A 22,089-nucleotide genomic window follows, 5' to 3' on the forward strand; every position below is an offset into this window, starting at 1 on the left:
TCAGCTTTAGGCGGCTGAGCCTCATCCAATCTGCGACGTCCTTCATACCCTCTTGTAGGTTGGTCTTGGCGCTGGCGGGGTCCTTGGTGAGGGAGAGTATAAGTTGGGTGTCGTCGGCGTAGGAGGTGATGATGATGTCGTGCTTGCGTACGATGTTAGCGAGGGGGCTCATGTAGACATTGAAGAGTGTCGGGCTGAGTGATGAGCCTTGAGGTACGCCGCAGATGATCTCAGTGGGTTCTGAGCGAAACGGAGGGAGGTAGACTCTTTGGGAGCGGTTTACGAGGAAGGAGGCGATCCAGTCCAGGGCCTGGTCTTGGATCCCGGTGGAGCGGAGGCGGGTGATTAGGGTGCGGTGACAGACGGTGTCAAAGGCAGCCGAGAGGTCGAGAAGAATGAGGGCGACTGTTTCACCGTTGTCCATCAGGGTTCTGATGTCGTCTGTGACTGAGATGAGGGCGGTTTCAGTGCTGTGGTTGGTTCGGAATCCGGTCTGTGAGGGGTCGAGCAGGTTGTTGTCTTCCAGGAAGGTGGTCAGCTGTTTGTTGACGGTCTTCTCTAATACTTTGGCTGGGAAAGGCAGAAGGGAGATGGGGCGGAAGTTTTTCAGGTCGCTCGGGTCAGCCGTAGGTTTCTTTAGTAGGGCGTTGACTTCGGCATGTTTCCAGCATTCGGGAAAGGTAGCAGAAGAAAAAGAAGAGTTGATGACGGTCTGGAGGTGCGGGGCGATGATGTTGTCGGCTTTGTTAAAGATGAAGTGCGGGCAGGGGTCCGAAGGGGCGCCGGAGTGGATAGAGTTCATGATGGATTTGGTTTCTTCCGTGCTGATGTGGGTCCAGTTGTTGAGGGTGATGGTCGGGGATGTGGGTTCGGTGGTGTTAGGTTGGGTCTGGTGTCCGAAGCTGTCGTGGAGGTCGCTGATCTTGCGATGGAAGAAAGTGGCGAGGGATTCGCATAGATCCTGTGAGGGCGTGACGGCGTTGGCGTTGGCGCTGGGGTTGGAGAACTCCTTGACGGTGCTGAAGAGTTCTCTGCTGTTGTGGCTGTTTTTGTCCAGTCTGTCGTGAAAAAATTCCTTTTGGCAGTGCGGATCAGGTGGTGGTGTTTGCGGGTAGCGTTCTTGAGGGCGGTCATGTTGTCAGCGGTGCGGTCCTTGCGCCAGGCTTTCTCAAGTGCGCGACAAGTTTTCTTTGATTCTTTGAGGGTGTCAGAGAACCAGAGGGGTTTCTTGGTGTTGTTCTGTCGCTGCGAGCGTTTGAGGGGAGCAAGGTTGTCTGCGCAGTTGGAGATCCAGTTTGTGAGGTTGAGGGCTGCGACGTTGGGGTCGGTGGTGAGGGTGGGTTGGTTGGCGGCGAGTGCGGCGAAGAGTTGCTCTTCAGGGATCTTGTTCCACTGTCGGCGAGGGATGGGTTGAGTGCGGAGGTGGCGGGTCTCGCGTCGGAATGTGAAGTGGACGCAGCTGTGGTCGGTCCAATGAAGGGCGGAGGCGTGGCTGAAGAAGACGTGTTTGCTGGCGGAGAAGATAGGGTCGAGTGTGTGTCCGGCGATGTGGGTGGCAGTGTTCACCAGTTGTTTGAGGCCGAGGTTGTCGAGGTTGTCGAGCAGGGTGGTGGTGTTGGGGTCGTTGTTTTGTTCCAGATGGAAGTTGAGGTCGCCTAGGAGGATGTAGTCCGGTGAGGCGAGGGCGTGCGGGGAGATGAAGTCGGCGATGGTGTCGCTGAAAGGGGCGCGAGGTCCGGGAGGACGGTAGACGAGGGATCCTCTGAGGGTGGTCCTCGGGTCGGTGCGAATCTGAAAATGCAGGTGTTCAGCAGCAAGAGGGGAGTCTTCAGTGGAGGTGGTGACGCTGATGGAGTCTTTGAAGACGATGGCGATACCTCCTCCTACTTGGTTGGTGCGGTCTTTCCTGGAGATCTTGTAGCCTTCGGGGATGGCGGTGGCGATGTCTGGAGCAGAGGAGGCGTTCATCCAGGTCTCCGTGATGAAGGCGACGTCCGGTGCTGTGGAGTCTAGGAGGTCCCAGAGTTCAACGGCGTGTTTGTGAACGGAGCGAGCGTTGACTAGGATGCACTTGAGGTGGTTGATGGCGCGTGGGCTTGTGGTCGTAGTTGTTGCGTGGTGGAAGATGCGTTTGCAGGAGTTGCAGGCGAAGGGTCCATGGGTGCGTTTGGGGTGAGCTTGGAAGCAGGTGTTGGAGCGTCCTGGGTTGAGGGCATGGAGGGTGGTGGGGTCATAGCGGATCATCGGGGCTTGGGAGCGCTGGGGACCAGGGGTCATGGCGCTGGGCGCGGGCCAGGCGCGGCCGGGCGCTGACGGGCTGGGGGCGAATGGGAGCTGGGGGGCGGGGGCGTGCAGGAGGTCGCGGCGGGAAAGCGCGAGGGAGGGGGGGGGGACAGGTAGAGTGAGAAGAGCTGGGGAGGGGGGTTTAAGGGTGGAGGGGGGAGAGTGTTAGGAGGTTTAGGAGATTAGGGAGAAAGATAGGTGTAGGGTTGTGAAGATAGGGGAGGGGGGGTTGTAGAGGTGGGTGAGGGTGAGAGGTAGAGTGAGGGGATAGGAAGATAGGTAATAGAGGGGGTGGCGGGAGGGGGGAGAGATAGAGAAATAGGTAGAGAGAAAAGGTAGATAGAGAAATCGATAGATAGGGAAAAAGATAGGAAGATAGGAGGAGGTGGAGAGTGAGGGAGTTGGATAGTGGGATAGAGAGATGGAGAGATAGGTAGATAGGAGGAGTGAGGGAGGTAGAAAGTGAACGGGTTAGATAGGGGAGATAGAGGGGGGGATGCGAGTGGGGGAGGGGGATGAGGCAGGAGCAGGAGGGCAGGCGCGGGGAGAAGAGGACGGAGGAGGCAGAAGAGCCGAAGGCAGAAGACAAGAAGACAAGAAGAACAGAAGAAAAGAAGAACAGAAGAGCAGAAGACCGGAAGGACTGAAGACCGGAAGAGCAGAAGACCGGAAGAGCAGAAGACACACAGAAGAACAGAGAGGAGTACAGAAGAACAGAGAGGAGTACAGAAGAACAGAGAAGAATACAGAAGAACACAGAGGAAGACAGAAGAAGACAGAGGAAGATAGAAGAACAGAGAAGAATACAGAAGAACACAGAGGGAGACAGAAGAACACCGAGGAAGACAGAAAAACACAGAGGAAGACAGAAGAAGACAGAAGAAGACAGAAGAAGACAGAAGAAGACAGAGGAAGACAGAGGAAGACAGAGGAAGACAGAGGAAGACAGAGGAAGACAGAGGAAGACAGAGGAAGACAGAAGAAGACAGAAGAAGACAGAGGAACACAGAAGAACACGGAGGGAGATACAAAAAACGAAGAAACAGAGTGCAGAATACCACAGCAGAAGATGAGGAAGAAGAGGAGAGAAGACGGGGAGAAGAGGAGTACAGAAGAAGAATACAGACGAGGAGTGAGGAGGAAGAACAGAGAAGAAGGAAAGAGGAAAAGAAGCAGGAGCAGGAGAGAGGGTGAGTAGCGCGGGGCAGAACGAGGGGCTGGGAGGTGGGGGGTACTTACTGTGGGGTGGGTCTCAGGAACTCAGGAACCTGGAGGAGCTGCAGCGGCAGGGGGAGCGACCTACCCTTGGGTCAAGGGTCGCTACCACTGTCGCGCAGCGGCCGCCATATGAGGTAGGGGGGGGGGGGAGGGGTCAGCTGGGGGCGAATGGGAGCTGGGGGGCGGGGGCGTGCAGGAGGTCGCGGCGGGAAAGCGCGAGGGAGGGGGGGGGACAGGTAGAGTGAGAAGAGCTGGGGGAGGGGGGTTTAAGGGTGGAGGGGGGAGAGTGTTAGGAGGTTTAGGAGATTAGGGAGAAAGATAGGTGTAGGGTTGTGAAGATAGGGGAGGGGGGGTTGTAGAGGTGGGTGAGGGTGAGAGGTAGAGTGAGGGGATAGGAAGATAGGTAATAGAGGGGGTGGCGGGAGGGGGGGAGAGATAGAGAAATAGGTAGAGAGAAAAGGTAGATAGAGAAATTGATAAATAGGGAAAAAGATAGAGAGATAGGAAGATAGGAGGAGGTGGAGAGTGAGGGAGTTGGATAGTGGGATAGAGAGATGGAGAGATAGGTAGATAGGAGGAGTGAGGGAGGTAGAAAGTGAACGGGTTAGATAGGGGAGATAGAGGGGGGGAATGCGAGTGGGGGAGGGGGATGAGGCAGGAGCAGGAGGGCAGGCGCGGCGAGAAGAGGACGGAGGAGGCAGAAGAGCCGAAGGCAGAAGACAAGAAGAACAGAAGAACAGAAGAAAAGAAGAACAGAAGAGCAGAAGACCGGAAGAGCAGAAGACCGGAAGACCGGAAGACACACAGGAGAACACAGAAGAACACAGAAGAACAGAGAGGAGTACAGAAGAACAGAGAAGAATACAGAAGAAGACAGAGGAAGACAGAAGAAGACAGAGAAGAATACAGAAGAACAGAGAAGAATACAGAAGAACAGAGAAGAATACAGAAGAACACAGAGGAAGACAGAAGAACACAGAGGAAGACAGAAGAACACAGAGGAAGACAGAAGAACAGAGAAGAATACAGAAGAACACAGAGGGAGACAGAAGAACACCGAGGAAGACAGAAGAACACAGAGGAAGACAGAAGAAGACAGAGGAACACAGAAGAACACAGAAGAACACGGAGGGAGATACAAAAAACGAAGAAACAGAGTGCAGAATACCACAGCAGAAGATGAGGAAGAAGAGAAGAGGAGAAAAGACGGGGAGAAGAGGAGTACAGAAGAAGAATACAGACGAGGAGCGAGGAGGAAGAACAGAGAAGAAGGAAAGAGGAAAAGAAGCAGGAGCAGGAGAGAGGGTGAGTAGCGCGGGGCAGAACGAGGGGCTGGGAGGTGGGGGGTACTTACTGTGGGGTGGGTCTCAGGAACTCAGGAACCTGGAGGAGCTGCAGCGGCAGGGGGAGCGACCTACCCTTGGGTGTGTGACATCTCCCCTATCCATCACCAACCACGGGTGGAGCTCAGAGCTCCTCCAGAGGGTCCCTGGGTTTTGCCATCTTGGATTCCATGTTGGCAGGGAACTCTGTGAGCATCTGAGTGGCCAGTGCCAGCAAGTGACATCCGAGCCCTCCCCTGATAGGTGTTTACCTGTTTAACTGACCAATCCCCCTTTCAAGGCTATTTAGGGTCTCTCTCCTGGGTGGTTCTTCAGATTCGGAAGCTGACTGGTCTCCTGTGGGCTCTCAGAGTTGCTGAGAACCCCCTCTGACTCTCCCTCCCGGCCCTTCCGATCCAAGGCAGCTCATTTTACGCTAATTGCTAGCTTTGCGTGTGCCATGGCTTGTTGGCGGACTCCAGCGACGCAAACCAGACTGCAATCCTCCATCTGTCGTGGGACATCACTTGCATCATCCAGGAACCCGACTCCTTCTTCTGGGGTACAGTACTGACTGTTCTTCTTCACCGGAGGTTCTTGTTTTGCACCTTTATCCTGGTTAGCAGGGGCTCCTGTTCTTTCTGGACTCTTCTGTGCTTCTTGGACTTGACCCCCTTCTTCCACAGGTCCTCTGGTCAAGGAATCCACTGTTGATGTCTCGCAGTCTCTTCTGCTTCTTGCATAATTCTTCTCATTTCTGTGTGAGCTCTAGGAACCTTACTGTGATTTACTCTTGCTTTCCGGGTCATTGGAGTGGGTTCTAGTACTTTCCTTTGGGGTTTTCTAGTACTCCCAGCTCTCTTCTACACATTACACGTTTTAGGTGGGAGACCGACTTTTGCATTCCACTTTCTTAGTATATGGTTTGTGCTCCCCCTAGGCCCATTTGTAACTATTGTTATTTTCACTAATTGCACTGTTTTCTTACTGTTTTTATGCCTATTTCTGCATACTGGTGTATATAATTTGTGTATTACTTACCTCCTAAGAGAGTATAGCCTCTGTGGTATTTTTGGTATTTGTCATCAAAATAAAGTACCTTTATTTTTGTAACACTGAGGGGGTCATTCTGACCCCGGCGGTCTAAGACCGCCGGGGCCAGGGTCGGCGGGAGCACCCCCGACAGGCCGGCGGTGCTCCCAAGGGCATTCCGACCGTGGCGGTAAAGCCGCGGTCGGACCGGCAACACTGGCGGTCTCCCGCCAGTGTACCGCCGCCCTTTGGAATCCTCCAAGGCGGCGCAGCTAGCTGCGCCGCCGAGGGGATTCCGACCCCCCCCTACTGCCATCCAGTTCCCGGCGGTCCGCCCGCCGGGAACCAGATGGCGGTAGGGGGGTTCGCGGGGCCCCTGGGGGCCCCTACAAGTATTTCACTGTCTGCTTGGCAGACAGTGAAATACGCGACGGGTGCAACAGCACCCGTCGCACCTTCCCACTCCGCCGGCTCGATTACGAGCCGGCATCCTCGTGGGAAGGGAGTTTTTCCCTGGGCTGGCGGGCGGTCTTTTGGCGACCGCCCGCCAGCCCAGGGAAAAACTTAGAATACCCTCCGCGGTCTACTGACCGCGGTGCGGTATTTCGGAGGGGGGAACGCCGCCCGCCAGAGTTAGAATGACCCCCTGAGTGTTTTCTTTCATGTGTGTGAGTACTGTGTGACTACAGTGGTATTGCATGAGCTTTGCGTGTCTCCTTGATAAGCCTTGGCTGCTCATCCACAGATACCTCTAGAGAGCCTGGCTTCTAGACACTGGCTACATTTCATTAATAAGGGATAACTGGACCCCTTGTATGAGGTGTAAGTACCAGAGGTACCCACTACAAACCAGGCCAGCCTCCTACTTCCGCTTTAAAGACTCACAGGCTATGACTCGGTCCCTTGGCCGCGTAGCTGCTCCTCGCCCCCCCCCCCCCCCCCCACTCACAGTATGCTTTTTGCCCCTTTTGTGGCTATGGAAGGGGCACCCATCTGTGTTCCTTTCCCACTGGCCACCAACCCGCGCATGCTTCACAGCCTCTGCGCAGCCGTGGATTTCGGATCCTATGTGCTTGTGGATCAGGGAGCCAGCTGCCCACCCTGTCCACCCCACCCCCTCCACTGCTGCCAAGTATTCCTGGTCTGTTGGAAGATCCTGGACCAGTTGGTGGCAGGATTCGCCATCACCTGCCCCACTGGGAATCCATCACCACGGACAGGTAGTTCTTGCAAATTGTCCGAAGGGGCTACTCCCTCCTCTTTGAGACCGCCCCTCTGACCATGCCACCATCATACGATCATCTGTCGGAGGATCACTTGGCACTTTGCGAGGAAGTCAAGGCACACTTGGCCACGGGTGTCATAAAGAGGGTCCTGGATATTCAGGCTAGAATCCCTATGTTTAAACCTCTGTCCTGGATTTTGGTTAAAATTACTCTGAGGCTGCTGGGCCTCATGGCCTCCTGTATCCTGCTGGTCCAACATGCCAGATGGCATAAGCAGGCTCTCCAGGGGACCTGAAGTTCTACTGGGCGCAGCATCAGGGCAATATCTCTGACAGGGTCCAGATGTCGGAGCGGACTGCACTGGATCTGCAGTGGTGGCTATTGAATCCAGATTGGGTAAACAGCAGATATCTCTCCCTTCCCCAACCAGATCTCACAGTAGTGACAGATGTGTAACTCCTGGGATGGTGCGTCCACATGGGAAAGGTGGAGATCAGAGGCCTCTGGTCACCGGAGGAGTCCTGACTCCACATCAACCTTTTGGAGCTCCTGGTGATCCGACTGGCATTAAAAGCATTGCTTCCCTCTCTCAAAGGAAAAGTGATGCAGGTGTTCACCGACACCACCACCGCCATGTGGTACTGCAACTAGCAGGGCGGAGTGGGATTGTGGACCCTCTGTCAAGAGGCTCTTCACCTCTGGACATTGCTGGCAACGCCAGAGGATTTCACTGGTGGTTCAACATCTGTTGGGCTCTCTGAACACTAGAGTAGACTAACTCAGCCATCGATACAGTCAATCACAAATGGTGTCCCCCTCTGGAGGTGGTGCAAGGTCTCATTTAGCATTGTGGAGAGCCTTGGCTAGATCTGTTGGCCTCTACAGAGAACACGGACCGTCATCTGTTTCTGCACTCACTCTAAGAAGCTTTTCGTAACAAGTGTAGTTCAGGCCTCCTTTACTCCTTCCTGCCAACACCACTTCTGCTTAGAGTTCTGAAACAGATCAGGCACGAACAGGCCCAAGTAATCCTGGTGGCTCCGGACTAAGCACGAAGAGTCTAGTATCTCGAGCTATTGACCATGGCCATTGATCCTCCGATCAGACTGCCCCTTTAGGAGGATCTTCTGTTGCAGCAGCAGGGGATGGTCCTTCACCAGAACCTGTCCAGTCTCCGCCTCCTTGCCTGGATATTGAGCGACGGCAGTTGACAGCTTTTTAACTTCTGTCCAAAGTCTGTGAAGTTATCTTGGCAGCCAGGCATCCCTCCTGCAAAACACTATACGTCTGTCATTTGAACAAATCTGTGGCATGGTGTGTCAACATGTCTGTTGATACCCTTTCTGCAACTCGGTCGGGGGTTCTCCTCTTTATTCTTTCTATTGCCAAGCCCAGCAGGGCTCTGCTCTGGGCACCCTCAAGGGTTATTTGTCTGCCTTTTTAAGACTGCCAGACCAACCTTCTCTGTTCAAATCTCCCATTTTTGGGAGGTTTCTTAAAGGACTCACCTATATGTTTTCTCCTTTCCTGTTCATAATGCCCCAGGGGGATTTGAACTTGGTCCTCACATATCTCATGTGTGCTCCTTTTGAGCCACTCCACAACTGTCCCCTGTGGCTCTTGACTCTTAAAATGGCCTTTTTGATTGCCATCACCTCTCCTCGCAAGCGAGTGAGCTCCAGGCTCGCTCTTCAAAGCCACCATTTCTGGCTGTCCATCCTGACAAGGTGGTGCTTTGTACCAGGGCTTCCTTCCTTCCCAAAGTGCTGACACCTTTTCCTGTAGGCCAAGCAATCACTTTGCCTACTTTTACGCACCCTCACATCCCTCCCACTAGGAGGAGTGACTCCACCTCCTGGATCCAAAAGCAACATTGGTGTTCTACCTAAATCGTATCAAAGATTTTGGGATAGAGGATCAACTCTTTGTGGGTTATGTTGTTGCGAAGAAAGGAAGGGCGGTGCAGAAGTGGACCATCTCGTGATGAGTAGTCCTCTGCATCAAAATGTGCTACGCTTTGGCGAAAAACCAACTCCCTGTGGGTTTGTGTGCTCATTCTACCAGAGCAACTGCTGCTTCCATAGCGTTAGCGCGCGGAGTTCCAATCCTGGATATCTGTCAGGCAGCAACTTGGGCATCCCTGCACGTGTTCACTAAACATTACTGCCTGGATAGTCAGATCTGCTTAGATGGCCTCTTCTGCCGTTCGGTCCTTCAAAACCTTTTGGGGTGATCTTAGTTCGCAGCCCACCCCCGGGGATGGTATTGCCCAGGTATCTATTCTAAGGTAAGGAATCTGCAAGTAGAAGTCTCTATCAGATGAACAAGTTCTGGTAGAGACATATTCTAGTTGCAGATTCCTTACCGACCCACCCATCCTCCCTGCTCTGCGAACTGATTTCTAGAGACAGGAACTCCCCTTTAAGCGCCCTAGTTTTGGCACACCATTCTCAGTGTTGTTCATGGCTTCGTGCTACTGGCGTAGAAAGTTGTGAAAAGAACCTGACTTCAGCACCCTGGAGTGGCGCCTATATAAGACCACGACATCATCACAGCGACCACGATGCCAGCGATGCACGTGGAGTCGACCGACGCCACCCGATGGCACGCAGGGGCACTGTTCAAAGAAAAATCTCCAGATACAGTCTGACGCCTGGGGTAAATTCTAAGGTAAGGAATCTGCAACTTGAATATGTCTCTACCAGATATATCTTTACCGAAGGTAAGTAACTTGTTCTTTTAAACTAAAATGACCTCATTGATGACTTCACTGTATGGCAAGTGCACAAGATACATTTACTTAATTTAAGAATAACCGGTGAATTTCAGTGTTTTTTTAGTTTAAAATTTTATGTTTTAAATTACATTTTTACCGAACTGTAGTGTATCTTTAACCTTTTTTTTTCTCTTCAGCGAACATGTATACGACCTTTGTAGGTGGATTTAGAAGGTTTTATCTATACTATGTGCTCAGACTTATAATAATGAGCAAATGTGGATCTATCCGACCATTGTAGAAAAAATGTGTAAAATAAAATACTCTGAAATCAAGGCCATTTGCATTCATGTAGTTATTTAACCTTATATTTACTTAATCAATTGATTGATTATGCATTCCAGGACTGGATTGGAAAAAGTGTGGTGGAGAATTTCCAGGAGAAGTTTGTGGTGGATTTCGAACCCTCTGTAAAAGGGTATGTAACTATGGAATTTCTGCTTTTGTTACAATGTTCATATAAATGCTGCCTGTGAGAGAATATGTTAACTGCGTACCCTGCTGCCTTATGTCAGACAGGCTCTTGATGATTTTCCCCACTTGCTGTGCTTTCCTGTCTAGTAATGCATGGGGCAAATCATTGAGTTTGTTTGACTGCTCAAGCTACATGCAGTGTTTACAGCTTAAAAAAGCATGGCAGTTGGCTCACTGTAATTTTATAATGTAGTACATAGGTGCTTGCAATAACTATTTGAAAACGTATTTTGTTTACATTTTTCTTGAAAGTATTACTTTGACCACACTGTTCAATTCCATTAAGAAAACTCTATCAGTGTTCCAATGTAAAAATGTTTGTGATGGACACTTAGGTTTGCAGATTCCTCACCTCATGAATCTTTTCCAAACGCCATACTTGAGCCATAAAACCTGAAACAACTCTACTGTGGCAATAGGAGACCCTCTCCTACATCTGGGTGCCAGATCCCACCCTGGACAACATCAGAGCTAGATAGGCGGCATCCCAGGGCCATGATGTCAACTCTTTCAGCATTAATTTGGGCTGATCCAGAGTAGCGCTACATGGAAATCTTTATTTTTTAATTGATTATCTCAGGCAGGATGACTCCACCCACCCAAAATGTTAAGTTATAACATTCACAAGGTCTGCCTGTGGTGCTTGGGACCTAAGCAAAAATTCAAAGTTGTGCGATTTCATGCACATGGAAGGCCATCTATGAGCGAGAGGCAAAACTATTTATGGCATGTGTAACAACTGGCAGACTCAGTGTTGTTCTCTCTCCCGGTCCTGGTCCAGGACCTGCCCCAGATTCCTGTCCTCTCTTGACCAGCAGATATTCGAAGCAGGAGAAAACATTATTAAACGGCATGAGAAAAAAAAATGCATTAGGACGTGGCGTAAGAGGGATTCCTCGGTATCCAGAGACAGATTCCACTCCAGGAGTAGCACCCTAGGATGGAAATATAGTTCCCAGGCTCTGGGCCTCATTTACAGTTTGGTAGATAGGATAGTCTGACAGAAATGTGACAGAGTATCCTGTTTGCCAAACCCTCTGTTATGAGTCCGCTGAACCATTGTTTTCCAACAGCATAGTCTGCTGTCAAAAAGTTTATTTTGGCAGGGCAAAGGACTCCGAGACCTCCTCGGGTGTGGGGGACATTGTTTTGTGTTTTACAAACAGGTCGCCGTTTGAGAGTTTGTTTCTGAAAAACTAAAGTTTGGTGCACGGCCATCAGAAATATGGTGAACATAAACCAAACTTTTTGTGCCTTCAAAAGAGCTGTGGTGACAGCACAGAGATCAACACAGGGTTGGCAGAGATCTCTTCATTGTGTGGTGAGGAGGCAGAAATCAGGCCACAGTGGTAAACAATATGCCCTCTGCCACCATGCCAACTGCCTGTCAGAGTCTTAATTGACCTCTCTCTCTCTCTCCAGCATCCTCTAAGAAAAGTGATTGGTGGATATCACCCTGGTACTGCTTCTGCCCTGACAGCAGACATGATATCACCCTTGGCACACCCTGAGTTCCCAGTACCTGGTGCTGATAAGGCGCAGGTCATAAACTTTACTCAAGCAGTTTTGTTACTTTTCTGCCATACTCCAGTTCTCCCTGGTGCACATTCCAGCCCCATGAAACTTGTTTGCCTCGGTCTGGTCTTTCGCCGATAAGACATTTACATCGCCGGTCAACTATAACCATCCTCCCTCAGGTGTCGCCCTTGCATCTGAGGACCCTGCTACTAAAGCTGCCACTAACAGTGTTTCCACTGGCGTCAGTCCCAGTACTATCTTTGGTGCCTACCTTGGAGTGATTCAGAAGACGAGGGTGTAGGAAAGCATCCTTTTTGGCATGCTTAGCCCCCACTTATTGCCTGGTATCTGATGTAATGTCGACTGAAAGTGCATTGCGTTCCTGCTAACCAGGTCACCAGTGCCAAATCTCTTCCTCCTAAATCTGCACAGTCATTTCCTCGATTGGTAAAACCTTTAGCACCCACTGTAAGTCCCTAATAAATGGTACCCCAGTACCTAGGGACTGGGATACTAAAGAGGGTCCCTAAGGGCTGCAGCACGAATTGTGCAATTCTAAGGGACCCCTCACCAAGCACATAACAGGCTGCCGTTGCAGGCTGCGTCTCTTGGTGCAGATAAAAGTGAAAACACGACATGGCACATAGCCAGTGTGCCATGTCCCCTAACACTGCATATATGTAAGTCACCCCTCTAGCAAGCCTTACAGCACTATTGCGGGGTGCAATATATTGCACAAGCAGATATGCCCCTGCTATGTCTTTGTTGATTCTCATACATAGTAAGTGACCCTAGAAGCCATTTTAAAGACGTGCTGGGCACTGGTCACTACAAATTCCCCAACTATATGGTGGTTTCATTGGAGATAGGGATGTTTGGTATCAAACGCCTCGTATTGGTGAACCCACACTGATGCCAGTGTTGAATTTACCAATACATGCTGGAAACCTACCAGCTATTGGTGTGATAATTGACTGGTTCTGACCAGTTCAGGCACCTTAGCCATGTTTCTGACCCCCTAAGGTGAGTGTCGGTGCTCTCGAGTTCCAGAGACAAAAGCCTGCACTGGATGGACACTCCAGGGCGCAAAGCCTCAAAGCCCTAGCCGCCTTTGTAATTTGACCCAGGTCTCTCTAAATGGCAGAGATGACCAACCCCCTGTCCTGACCCCACTTTTGGCAGCAAGACTGGCAGGAAAATTAGGCAGATTAAGAGGTGTGCCCACTTCATGCCAGTCCCACCTGTCAGGTGGACGAACTGAAGTGGACAACACTTTTTAAATTCCTCCATCTTGGTTTGGAAGGAATTTGGCCACTAGGGCCAGGGTTATGCCCACTTCCCAACGGAAGTGGTCATAGAAAGGGAGTAGTCCATCCCAAAGCTGGGCAACCCTTTGGCTGGCACCTGGCACTCCCTGCAACACCCCTAACTTGAGTATTTAGGTGGCACCCCTGAACCGAAGAATTCAGATCCTGAAGACCAAAGAAGACCAAGGACGAAGAAGACTCGCACCCACAGAAGAGAAGAGAAGAGAAGCAGCTGACCTCGTACCAACCCCTCCAGCCTGTCTGCAACCCTCGACGGACTCTGCATCAAAAGATGGCTCGTCCTGCAGCTGAACCTCTAGAAGCCTGGGTGGACTGGCTGCCTTTGAAAAAGACTCAAGTCTGCCGTGAGCTGCGGAGCTGCTTTCCATCCAGCTCTAAAGAAAGGACTCTGCAGCCTCCCGAAATGCAAAGACATGCCACCTGAAGTCACCCCTGCATACCCTGTCACCAACCTGAGTGGGAGTGGACCTCTGGTGCCAACAAAGTTCCCCAGCTCCCCAGAGCCTGAGTCCATCGTGGTTTCACCCCTCCTGGACTCCCCGAAGTTGCCTGCAGCCCCTGCATGCCTGCCCCCCTTCCCACGGCTTCTGTGGTGAGAGACACCCGACACCTCAAGCAACCACTGCAGCCGTCTCCGCTGGCCCAAGTTGAGGTGGACCCCTGGTGTCCCCCAGCTCTTCTGAGCTCGAATCCACTGTGATTTCACCCCTCTTGGATTCCACAATGACTCCTGCAGCCACAGACCACAGGACCCCCCCAAACACGAGTGCTCCTGGACTAGGAAACCCAACACTATAAGAAACCCTTGTATCCATCGCCCCTGGGCCCTGGTGAAGAGAACCAAAGGTGCACCTACGTCCCAGAGCACCCCGTGTATGCGACCTATGTTTTGCTTGTTCCCGACTGGCACCCCAGCTAGAGCCTGCAGTCTAAATCCACAGAGACCAATCCCCATTTAAATTCATTGCTGACCAAATGTCTTATCACGCCTCTGCACCCGGCCGCCCCATTGCTGCCCGCAGTGACCTGTTGGTGTGGTTCTGACTTTTGTCCACTACTTACCTTAAGTCTACAAGATTGGTCTCATGAGTAGTCTTAAATTGGTTGTTTGCGGAATGTGTTTTCCCTCCTTAGGTTAACATTGAAAAAATTGCAGGGACTGTCCTTCTGAGATTCCTAGAGTGAAAGTGGTCCTCCTTGACCCTGGAGTCTCTAGTCCTGCCACCATGGGGTTCTAACCCCAAATTCTTCCTTTCTCTCTCCACCTCTAAGGCTTCCCTCTCAAGGGCCATTGGCTCCCTTTTTAACTTGAGCTTTGCCTTCTCAAGTTACAACAAATAGAACCCCCACCTATCTAAATCTAACTCCCTGAGTTGGTAAACTGGATGGACTCAGCAGTGGATTCAGAGGAAAGTATGAAGTTGAGGATAACCTATTCCTCCTCTTAAACCTTTGTACCACCCATGGGGAGAAAAAGTGGACCATACCTTATCAAGGAGGGTGTAAAGCAGTTGCAAATACCACACCGGCCAATCAATGATGTACACACAGAAAAGAACCACACCATTGTTAGAAAATAATGTATTATTTATTGCACACACACTAAACTAACTTTGGTATATCTCATAGTCAGAGATATGAACATACAAAAATATACTTGGAAACAGGTAAGTAAAAGCATAAAATAACATGTGCCCCTTATTGGGGGGGGACAGACCATATACTAAAAAATGTGATGCGAAAACCACTACCAACCAAGGACCCTTAGGGCTGGGGAAGTACTAAAACCCCAAAGTAGGTAGATAGGATTCCCCAGGTGCCCATGTAGAAATCCTGGGTCAGTGTCCATAGGCTAACATGGGGATGTCACGGTTGGAGTTTTTGCATTTTAGGACCCTTCCCAGAGGACCCGAGGAAACCCGTTGGGACAAGTGAGGTTCAAGAGTGCCCCCACCAGTGGATACCCAGAGAAGCGGAGTACCTGCACCAGGGAACCCAGGTGCCAAGGGGTGAAATTGTGTCGTAACCTCCCATTGAAGGTGTCCAGCTGCTGTCACGGCCTGTGGACCAGATCAGTGGAACCCAAGCGTGGATTTTGGAGAAGAGGACCTAAGGAAAGTGGGGACAGAGTCTGGACCACCCAGGGGTGCCCAGGCTGTGTAGGGGCAATGCCCACCCTTCTTGGAGATGCTTTGAAGGGTGGTCAAAGAAGTGTAGCTATGGAGTCCAGGTGATGCAAGAGGATCCCAGGAGTTGTCCACGAGCTGTCCCACGCCGGTCGTTGGATTACAGATGGGTCCGTGGTCAGCAGGACCACCAACAAGCGTAGGCACATGCAGAAAGGCACTGCATGGAGTGTTACAGATTTGTAGGGTCCAGCAAGGTCCAGGAGACTCTACCTTTGCAGGTAAGTCATGGCCAGCCCTCAGCAAGCAGGAGAACCCCCAGCAGAACCCTCTAAAAGCAGGCACAGGGAGTCGCAGGAAGGCCTCAGCAGCACAGCAAAGAGGGATGCCCACATCTCAGGAGTTGCAGGAAGGATGTCGTTCTTTGAGCCGTGTAGTGCTAGGGGCTGGGGCTTCTTGGAGCTAGGATGTCTTTGGAGTGAAGGGCCAACAAGCCTTGTCAATGGCAAACAGACACTGTGCACAGGGGTTACGGCCAAGCAGCTCCAGTGAGGGACCACATACTTCTCAGTTATGAAGAAGGCAGGTCAGACCTCTAGAGAGCAACAAAACCACTCCCTGTGTTGTAGAGCCTTGAAGAGTCCATGGGCCAGCAGGATCCACAAACTGGTTGTCGACGTTAAGTTGCCTGCAGATGCAGGGAAGTGACTCCTTCACTTCTAGGGAGATTCCTTCTTGCTGTCCTAAGTGCAGGTAGTGTCCTTATGACTCTTGAGGGTGCTCTGTGACAGAGGTTGCAGAAGTCTTGCATAACTTGGAAACAAAGTTGCAGTAGAAGCCCTCATACTGGTTACAGTCTTGCTCTCAGTCCCAGTGAAGGTCAGCAGTGGTTCGGGTGTCCAGGTTGCAGAATTGTCTTGCGAGGAGACAAGCAGACGGATCTAAGGTCCCATCTTCAGGGGAGCCCTTTAGTAACCCCAGAAGGGGGTTGGGCACTTTCTGCAATGACCCACCTATGGTGAGGGTGGAGTGGGGCAGGGACAACACCCAGCTCGACTAAACAGTCAAATGCTCCCAGGGGCCTCTGCTCATCTTATTTCCAAGATGGTAGAATTAAGTGTCCACCTGTAGGAGCTCTCTGCATCTTCCTAGGCGAGTAGCTGGACAAGGGGTGGTCACTCCCCTGTCCTTTGTGCGGTTTCACACCAGAGTGGGAGCTGGGGGCTCCTGCATTGGATTAATCCAGTTTATGCATGGAGGGCACCAAACGTGCCCTCCAAAGCAGTCTGGTGGAGCTCAGAGGCACCTCCACCCCAACCCAGTGACACCTGGGAGAGGGAGAAGTGGTCACACCTCTCCTCTATAGGAAATCCTTTGTTCTGCCTTCCCCTGCCCGAGTTAGGCTCAGCAGCAGGAGGGCAGAACAGTGTCTTGTGTCAGCAGCAGCACCGGCTGGCATACAGACCGTGTAAGGCTGTACAGCCAGACATAGGGAATCCCCTAGGGAACCCCAGAGTACATGGTATCATGCAGCCAGTACTGGAATCGTTGTAGTTGCATGATTCCAACATATTTGATACCAAACATGCCTGGGTTCAGTGAATCCATTATAAACTTGGACCACTTGTGTTGACCAGTGTCCACTACATACTTTAAAATGGCTTTCCCTTATTTACAAAGCCTAGAAAATGGAGTCTGGGGTTTGTAGGGGTACCTCTGCTCATGCAGGGTTTCCCTCACTCTGATAACCAGGCACCCTGCCCTTGGGCCGAAGGGCCTACCTTAGGGGTGACTTATAAGTTTAGAGTGCAGAAACCACAATATAAAGTAACCCTTATATCTGGGGTGAAAGATGCACCCACCATTTCACACAGGCTGCAATGGCAGGCCTGTAGTTACAGTTTGCATGGGTGCCATGGGTAGCACAATACATGCTGTAGCCCATTGGGGCACCCCTGGCATACCAGTACCCTGGGTACCTAAGTACATATACTAGGGACGTACATGGGTGCACCAGTATGCCAATTGTGGGGTGTAAAAGTAACTTACCAACTAATTTAGGAGCGAGGACACTGAAACTGAGGTTCTGGTTAGCAAGATCACATAATACTACAGTAGAAACATACTGATACTAGTCATAAAGTGGGAGGAACTATGTCAGAAAGATGCTACTTTACTACAATGGTCTGCATAACCTTCAGGACCACTTCCAAGACCAAATTGCAGAGGTTGTTTGGGATGAAAAGAGTTAAGCAAAGCAAATCCTGAGCCCACTCCTAGACATTATAGCCTCTATGGCATGGTCAATGGAGTTATCAGTATCCATTTTCTGCCATGCCTCACTTCGTTTCATGGCTATTCAGGGGAGATGTCCATGTAAATTTGATGGATATGTTTTTTGTTGGCTCCCTCCAGTATGGTGAAAAAGCTGGCTCAGATCTGGAACACTGTAATCAAGGGCAGGCTACAGCTTGTTCTCTGGGACTAGCCTTCCCTAAATGCCAGTTCCACAGGCAGTAGGGTAAATTTCAAAGCATGCTATTTTGCCAGCTTCAGTCACTTCAGCAAGTCTAAAATCAGCTGAAACTATTTCTACGGTAGGACATGGTTAGATCCAAGGGTCGACTGACCCAGCACCACGCCTCTTTCGCTTCCTTTTTTCCTGCACTACCCACAAAGCTGCTGTAAATCACCCTTGAGGGAGCACATGCAGCCTTTGAGTGGAAGAGAGAATAGCACAATCTAGGATCAGGACCAACCATTACCAAAGACCTGTGGGTCCTGTAGATCATCAAGAAGCTATATGTTCTCCCTTTCCAGGAGTTCAACCAGAATCCTGGTACTCTCTGTTCTTTCAGACAAACACACTTTCATTTTCCAGCAGGAAGTCTTGGCCCTTCTAATCAAAGGGGCAGTAGAGGTTGTGTGTAGAGAAAAAGATCGGAAAGGCATTTTACTTCTGCTAATGTCTTGTACTCATGATGGCTGACATGACCAAGCTGTTGGCAGTGGTTGTGGTGCATCTTCAAATGACTGATACACCCATACTTTGCCAATTGGCCGCTGAAGGCTAAATCGCCACACCTGGAGTCAGACAACCTGAGGGCCATGGTTTCTCTTCTGTTCAGCTTGGGGTTTTCAATCATGTTGCACATATTGCACCTGGAAGCAGTAAAATGCCTCCTCATCATTGGAACAGTGTTGGTCTCATAGTATTCTCACTCCCCAGGGGATTCGAGTTTTGATCCCTATGTTTCAGTAGAGGGTGGGGGACTCTTCATCCTGACAATCCTTTGCGTATTGGGCCTCTTAGCTTCCTGCATCTTGTTGACCACCCCTGCCCAATGGCACATGTGTGCTCTCCCTCAGTGGTGCCTGTTTCCAGTGGGTCAGCTTGGGAGGTATACTTCCAGATAGTTTTGGGATTTCCCTGAAGGGTGCAAATTATCTTTGCTGGTGGTCAGTGTTGGCGAATTTCTTTGGTGGATGACCCTTCTGCCCAATATGGTGTCAGATGCCTCCATTTTAGGGTGAATGCACTTCTGCAGGTTGTGGAGATTAGGAGTCTGTGGTCTCCAATGATGGAGATGTCATATCAACCTTTTTGAGCTTCTGGCAATCTTTCTGATATAGAAAGTGTTCTTGCCATCCCTCTGCCGTTGTTCAGTTCAGGGAGAGCATGACGCCAATGTGTTTCATCAACAGACAGGGCAGGGTGAACTCATGCTGTCTCTGTTAAGAAGAACTGATGCTGTGGGAAGGGAGTCAAGTGTACAAGATCGGTTTGGTAGTCGTTCAGCTAGGAGGCTTACAGATGTGAGGACCGACTACCTTAATTAGTGATATGTCGCCGATGACAAGTGTTGTTTCCATCCTGAAGTGGTTCAGTCCATCTTCACCCTTTGGGGCACAGGTCCAATATTTCTTTTCACCCAGGAGAATGCTCATTGCCAGTTGGTTTGTGCCCTCAAATTTTCATATATAGGGATCTCTGGGTGGTGCTTTTCGTCCAAAATGGGACTTTCCCTTCAAAACATTTCCTCCTATCCAACTTGATTGCTGGGGTTTGGAGGAAATTGAGCCATGGCCAAAGGCAGATGATTCTGAATACACCAGACCAGCTGCGGAGAGTATTGTACATGGGTCTGTTAGGTTTCTTTTTTTGTCCTGTTGTTCCTGTATGACCTCTTTCAGTAAGAGGGGCAGGTGCTACACCCAAACATCCAGAGCCTCCACCTTCATGCCTAGTTATTGAGTGGGGCAGCTTGGGTTCATTTGATTTATCTGCAGAGATGGTGGATGTCATTTTATCAGTGCATTGCCCCGGCACAAAATCTGTCTATTATGAAGGTTGGTGCCATTTTGAGTTTTGTTTTTAAGGGCACATCTGTGAGATATGTCGATTTTTCTCTTGCCTGGCAAGGTTTTGTTCCTTCCAAAGGTTGTACTCCGTTCCATGAGGTTCAGTCGATCACTTTGTCCTCCTATTATCCACTTCCACATACCACCAAGGAGGAAGACATGCTTCACTGTTTGTATCCCGTCGGAGTTCTCAGCTGTTTACATGGGTAGCGTCTGGGAATATTGGAGGGCAATCAGCTGTTTGTTGATTATGTTGGTTTCAAGGAGGACAAGACTGTCTAGAAAAAAACTCTTTCCACATGGATTGTACTATACATTAAGATCTGTTATGCACATCTCCAAAACGACCCCACTGAAGGCTGTGGAGCCCATTCTACGAAAGCTCCCATTTCAGATTTGTCCAGGTTTGTGCCCATATTGGACAATTGTGGAACACTGTCAAGAGCTTCAGTCCACACCACTAGCAGACATTACTATTTCAATTCTGAAGTCTGTAGGGATGACCATTTTTGCCAGATCTATGCGTCATGACTTGTTGGTGTGACCACCTCATCAAACCTACCATATGGGGACCAATGTTTAGGTATTGATTCAAGAGCTGAAGAATCTGCAGGTAGAAGTATATATAAGAAGAGCAAATTACTTTCCTTTATTAAGAATATTTCAGGTGGTTAGTATGTCTACCTGCAGGTTGATCTTGATCACCGCCCCGTTATGGTGAGTGTTCTTAGATACAATGTCTCAGTATAGAGTTTGGTACACTGCATAATATTTCTGTCAATATTGTTGGCCTCATCTCTCCCTCTCAAGGTGTGAAAAAATGCATGAGGAACTGCAACTAGGGCATTGAAGTTGAACCTAAATAGCTTTTGTGATGACATATCCATTGTAGACCCGAGATTCACGAAGGAGCAAAGGGACAGTTAAGGCTCTGCAAAACAAATTGTCATGTTTGGGCTGATTACTACAAATACAGTTGTCGTCTCCATGTGCACAAGTGTGGTAATCCAGAAAAAGCAAGGGCTTGGGTGTTTGATTCAGGGCTCACTGGCTTAGCAGTTTCTCCAGCAGTAGCATAAGTATTGTGGCTATTCCAGGGTCCAGTCCTCCAGGCAGAGGCAAATATCACAGCTTGTCCAGATCCCCAAAAGCCTCAGAACCCCAAGGTGTTTTTCAGCATGGCAGGGGAAGGGAAGACCGTAGCAGAAGGCAACACAACATTAGTTTTCCTTATGGTCTTCACAGCTGTCTTTGCAAAACAACTGGAGAGCTATCACTTTAAATCATTCATTAGTTACCTAAAAACTTTGCTACCCTTTGACAACCTCATCTTGGTGAAGGAGGTTATTTTTCTCCTCCTCTGTGGAGTGATAGAGGTGGTTCCGGTTGTAGAGAGGGTGTTGTGACGCTATTCATGCCCTCTTTCTGCTTCCAAGAAGCCCTTTTGGGCTCAAAGATGCTGACTTTGTTGCAGAAACAGAAGTACAACATGCTTACTCTATTACAGTTGGTTCAAGCTGTTTACATCAAGATTAGATGATGTGACTAGACTTGGAGGGCATGCATTTTCACATTCCAATCCTGAAATCTCACAGGCATTACCTAAGGTTTCTTTTGGAGTCGTCTGGGATAGCAATAAATTGGAATAAAACTGCTATCTTCTCTCTAACTGTTGCCATGAAAGAACAACAGCTTGACTGTCCTATCCCAAGGTGTAGTTAATCCCTTGAGTAACTCGGAATTAGGTGAGCCAGGACCAGGGGGAATTTAATTCCCGAAAATTATGGCATTACTGTATGAAAAATGAAGGAGCAGATGGAGAACTGGATCAGACTCTCCCATCCCTGTGTGGTAGAATTGCCCAGACAAAAATGGTTCTCCTCCCGAACCTTCTCAACTTATTCAATAACATACTGTGATCCCCCTGACCAGACAATTCTTTAATAATATTAAATCCGTAATGATTATGTTCACATTGACTGCTAAACAGACGCGCAGCAGATGGGAAATTCTTACTTTGCCAAATAAACAGGGCAGTCTGGCAGCACTCGACTTCGAGTTGTACCTATCCCTGCGCACAAACACAATGTACATATTATTGGCTACAACCTCCACCCTTCATGGCACACATCTATCGAGAATGATGTTGCATTCCTGACCGCTCATTGCACCTATAGGACAGGAGCGAGGCATAAAACGTGATAAAGTTCTCACTTTGGCGAACATGCAGCTGGGATGGTAGGGTCTAACGTAAACAGTATGGGAAGTAGGGGTTATACATCTATCGGGCCCTCACACATTTTCCCCTCTGGCTAAGAGAATTCGGTCTAGACTAGCATTGTTGGGTGTGAAAACCATGGAAGATTTATTCCCAAATGGGGAGTTTCTACTGGCCTAGGATGTGTCGGACCGAGTGGATGCCAC

General features: G+C 49.9%; 1 protein-coding gene across 1 annotated transcript in view; it reads left to right on the forward strand.

Moving 5' to 3' along the window:
• The window catches only part of FANCD2 (FA complementation group D2), a 1,182,674-nt gene that overhangs the window by 437,677 nt on the left and 722,908 nt on the right, over positions 1–22,089 (forward strand). Inside the window, exon 22 of the mRNA XM_069206781.1 lies at positions 10,202–10,275. Within this exon, the coding sequence (XP_069062882.1) occupies positions 10,202–10,275 (74 nt within the window). The remainder of the gene's footprint in view (positions 1–10,201; positions 10,276–22,089) is intronic.

The sequence above is a fragment of the Pleurodeles waltl genome, chromosome 9 (genome assembly GCF_031143425.1).
Source record: "Pleurodeles waltl isolate 20211129_DDA chromosome 9, aPleWal1.hap1.20221129, whole genome shotgun sequence".
In the NCBI taxonomy this organism is placed as follows: Eukaryota; Metazoa; Chordata; class Amphibia; order Caudata; family Salamandridae; genus Pleurodeles; species Pleurodeles waltl.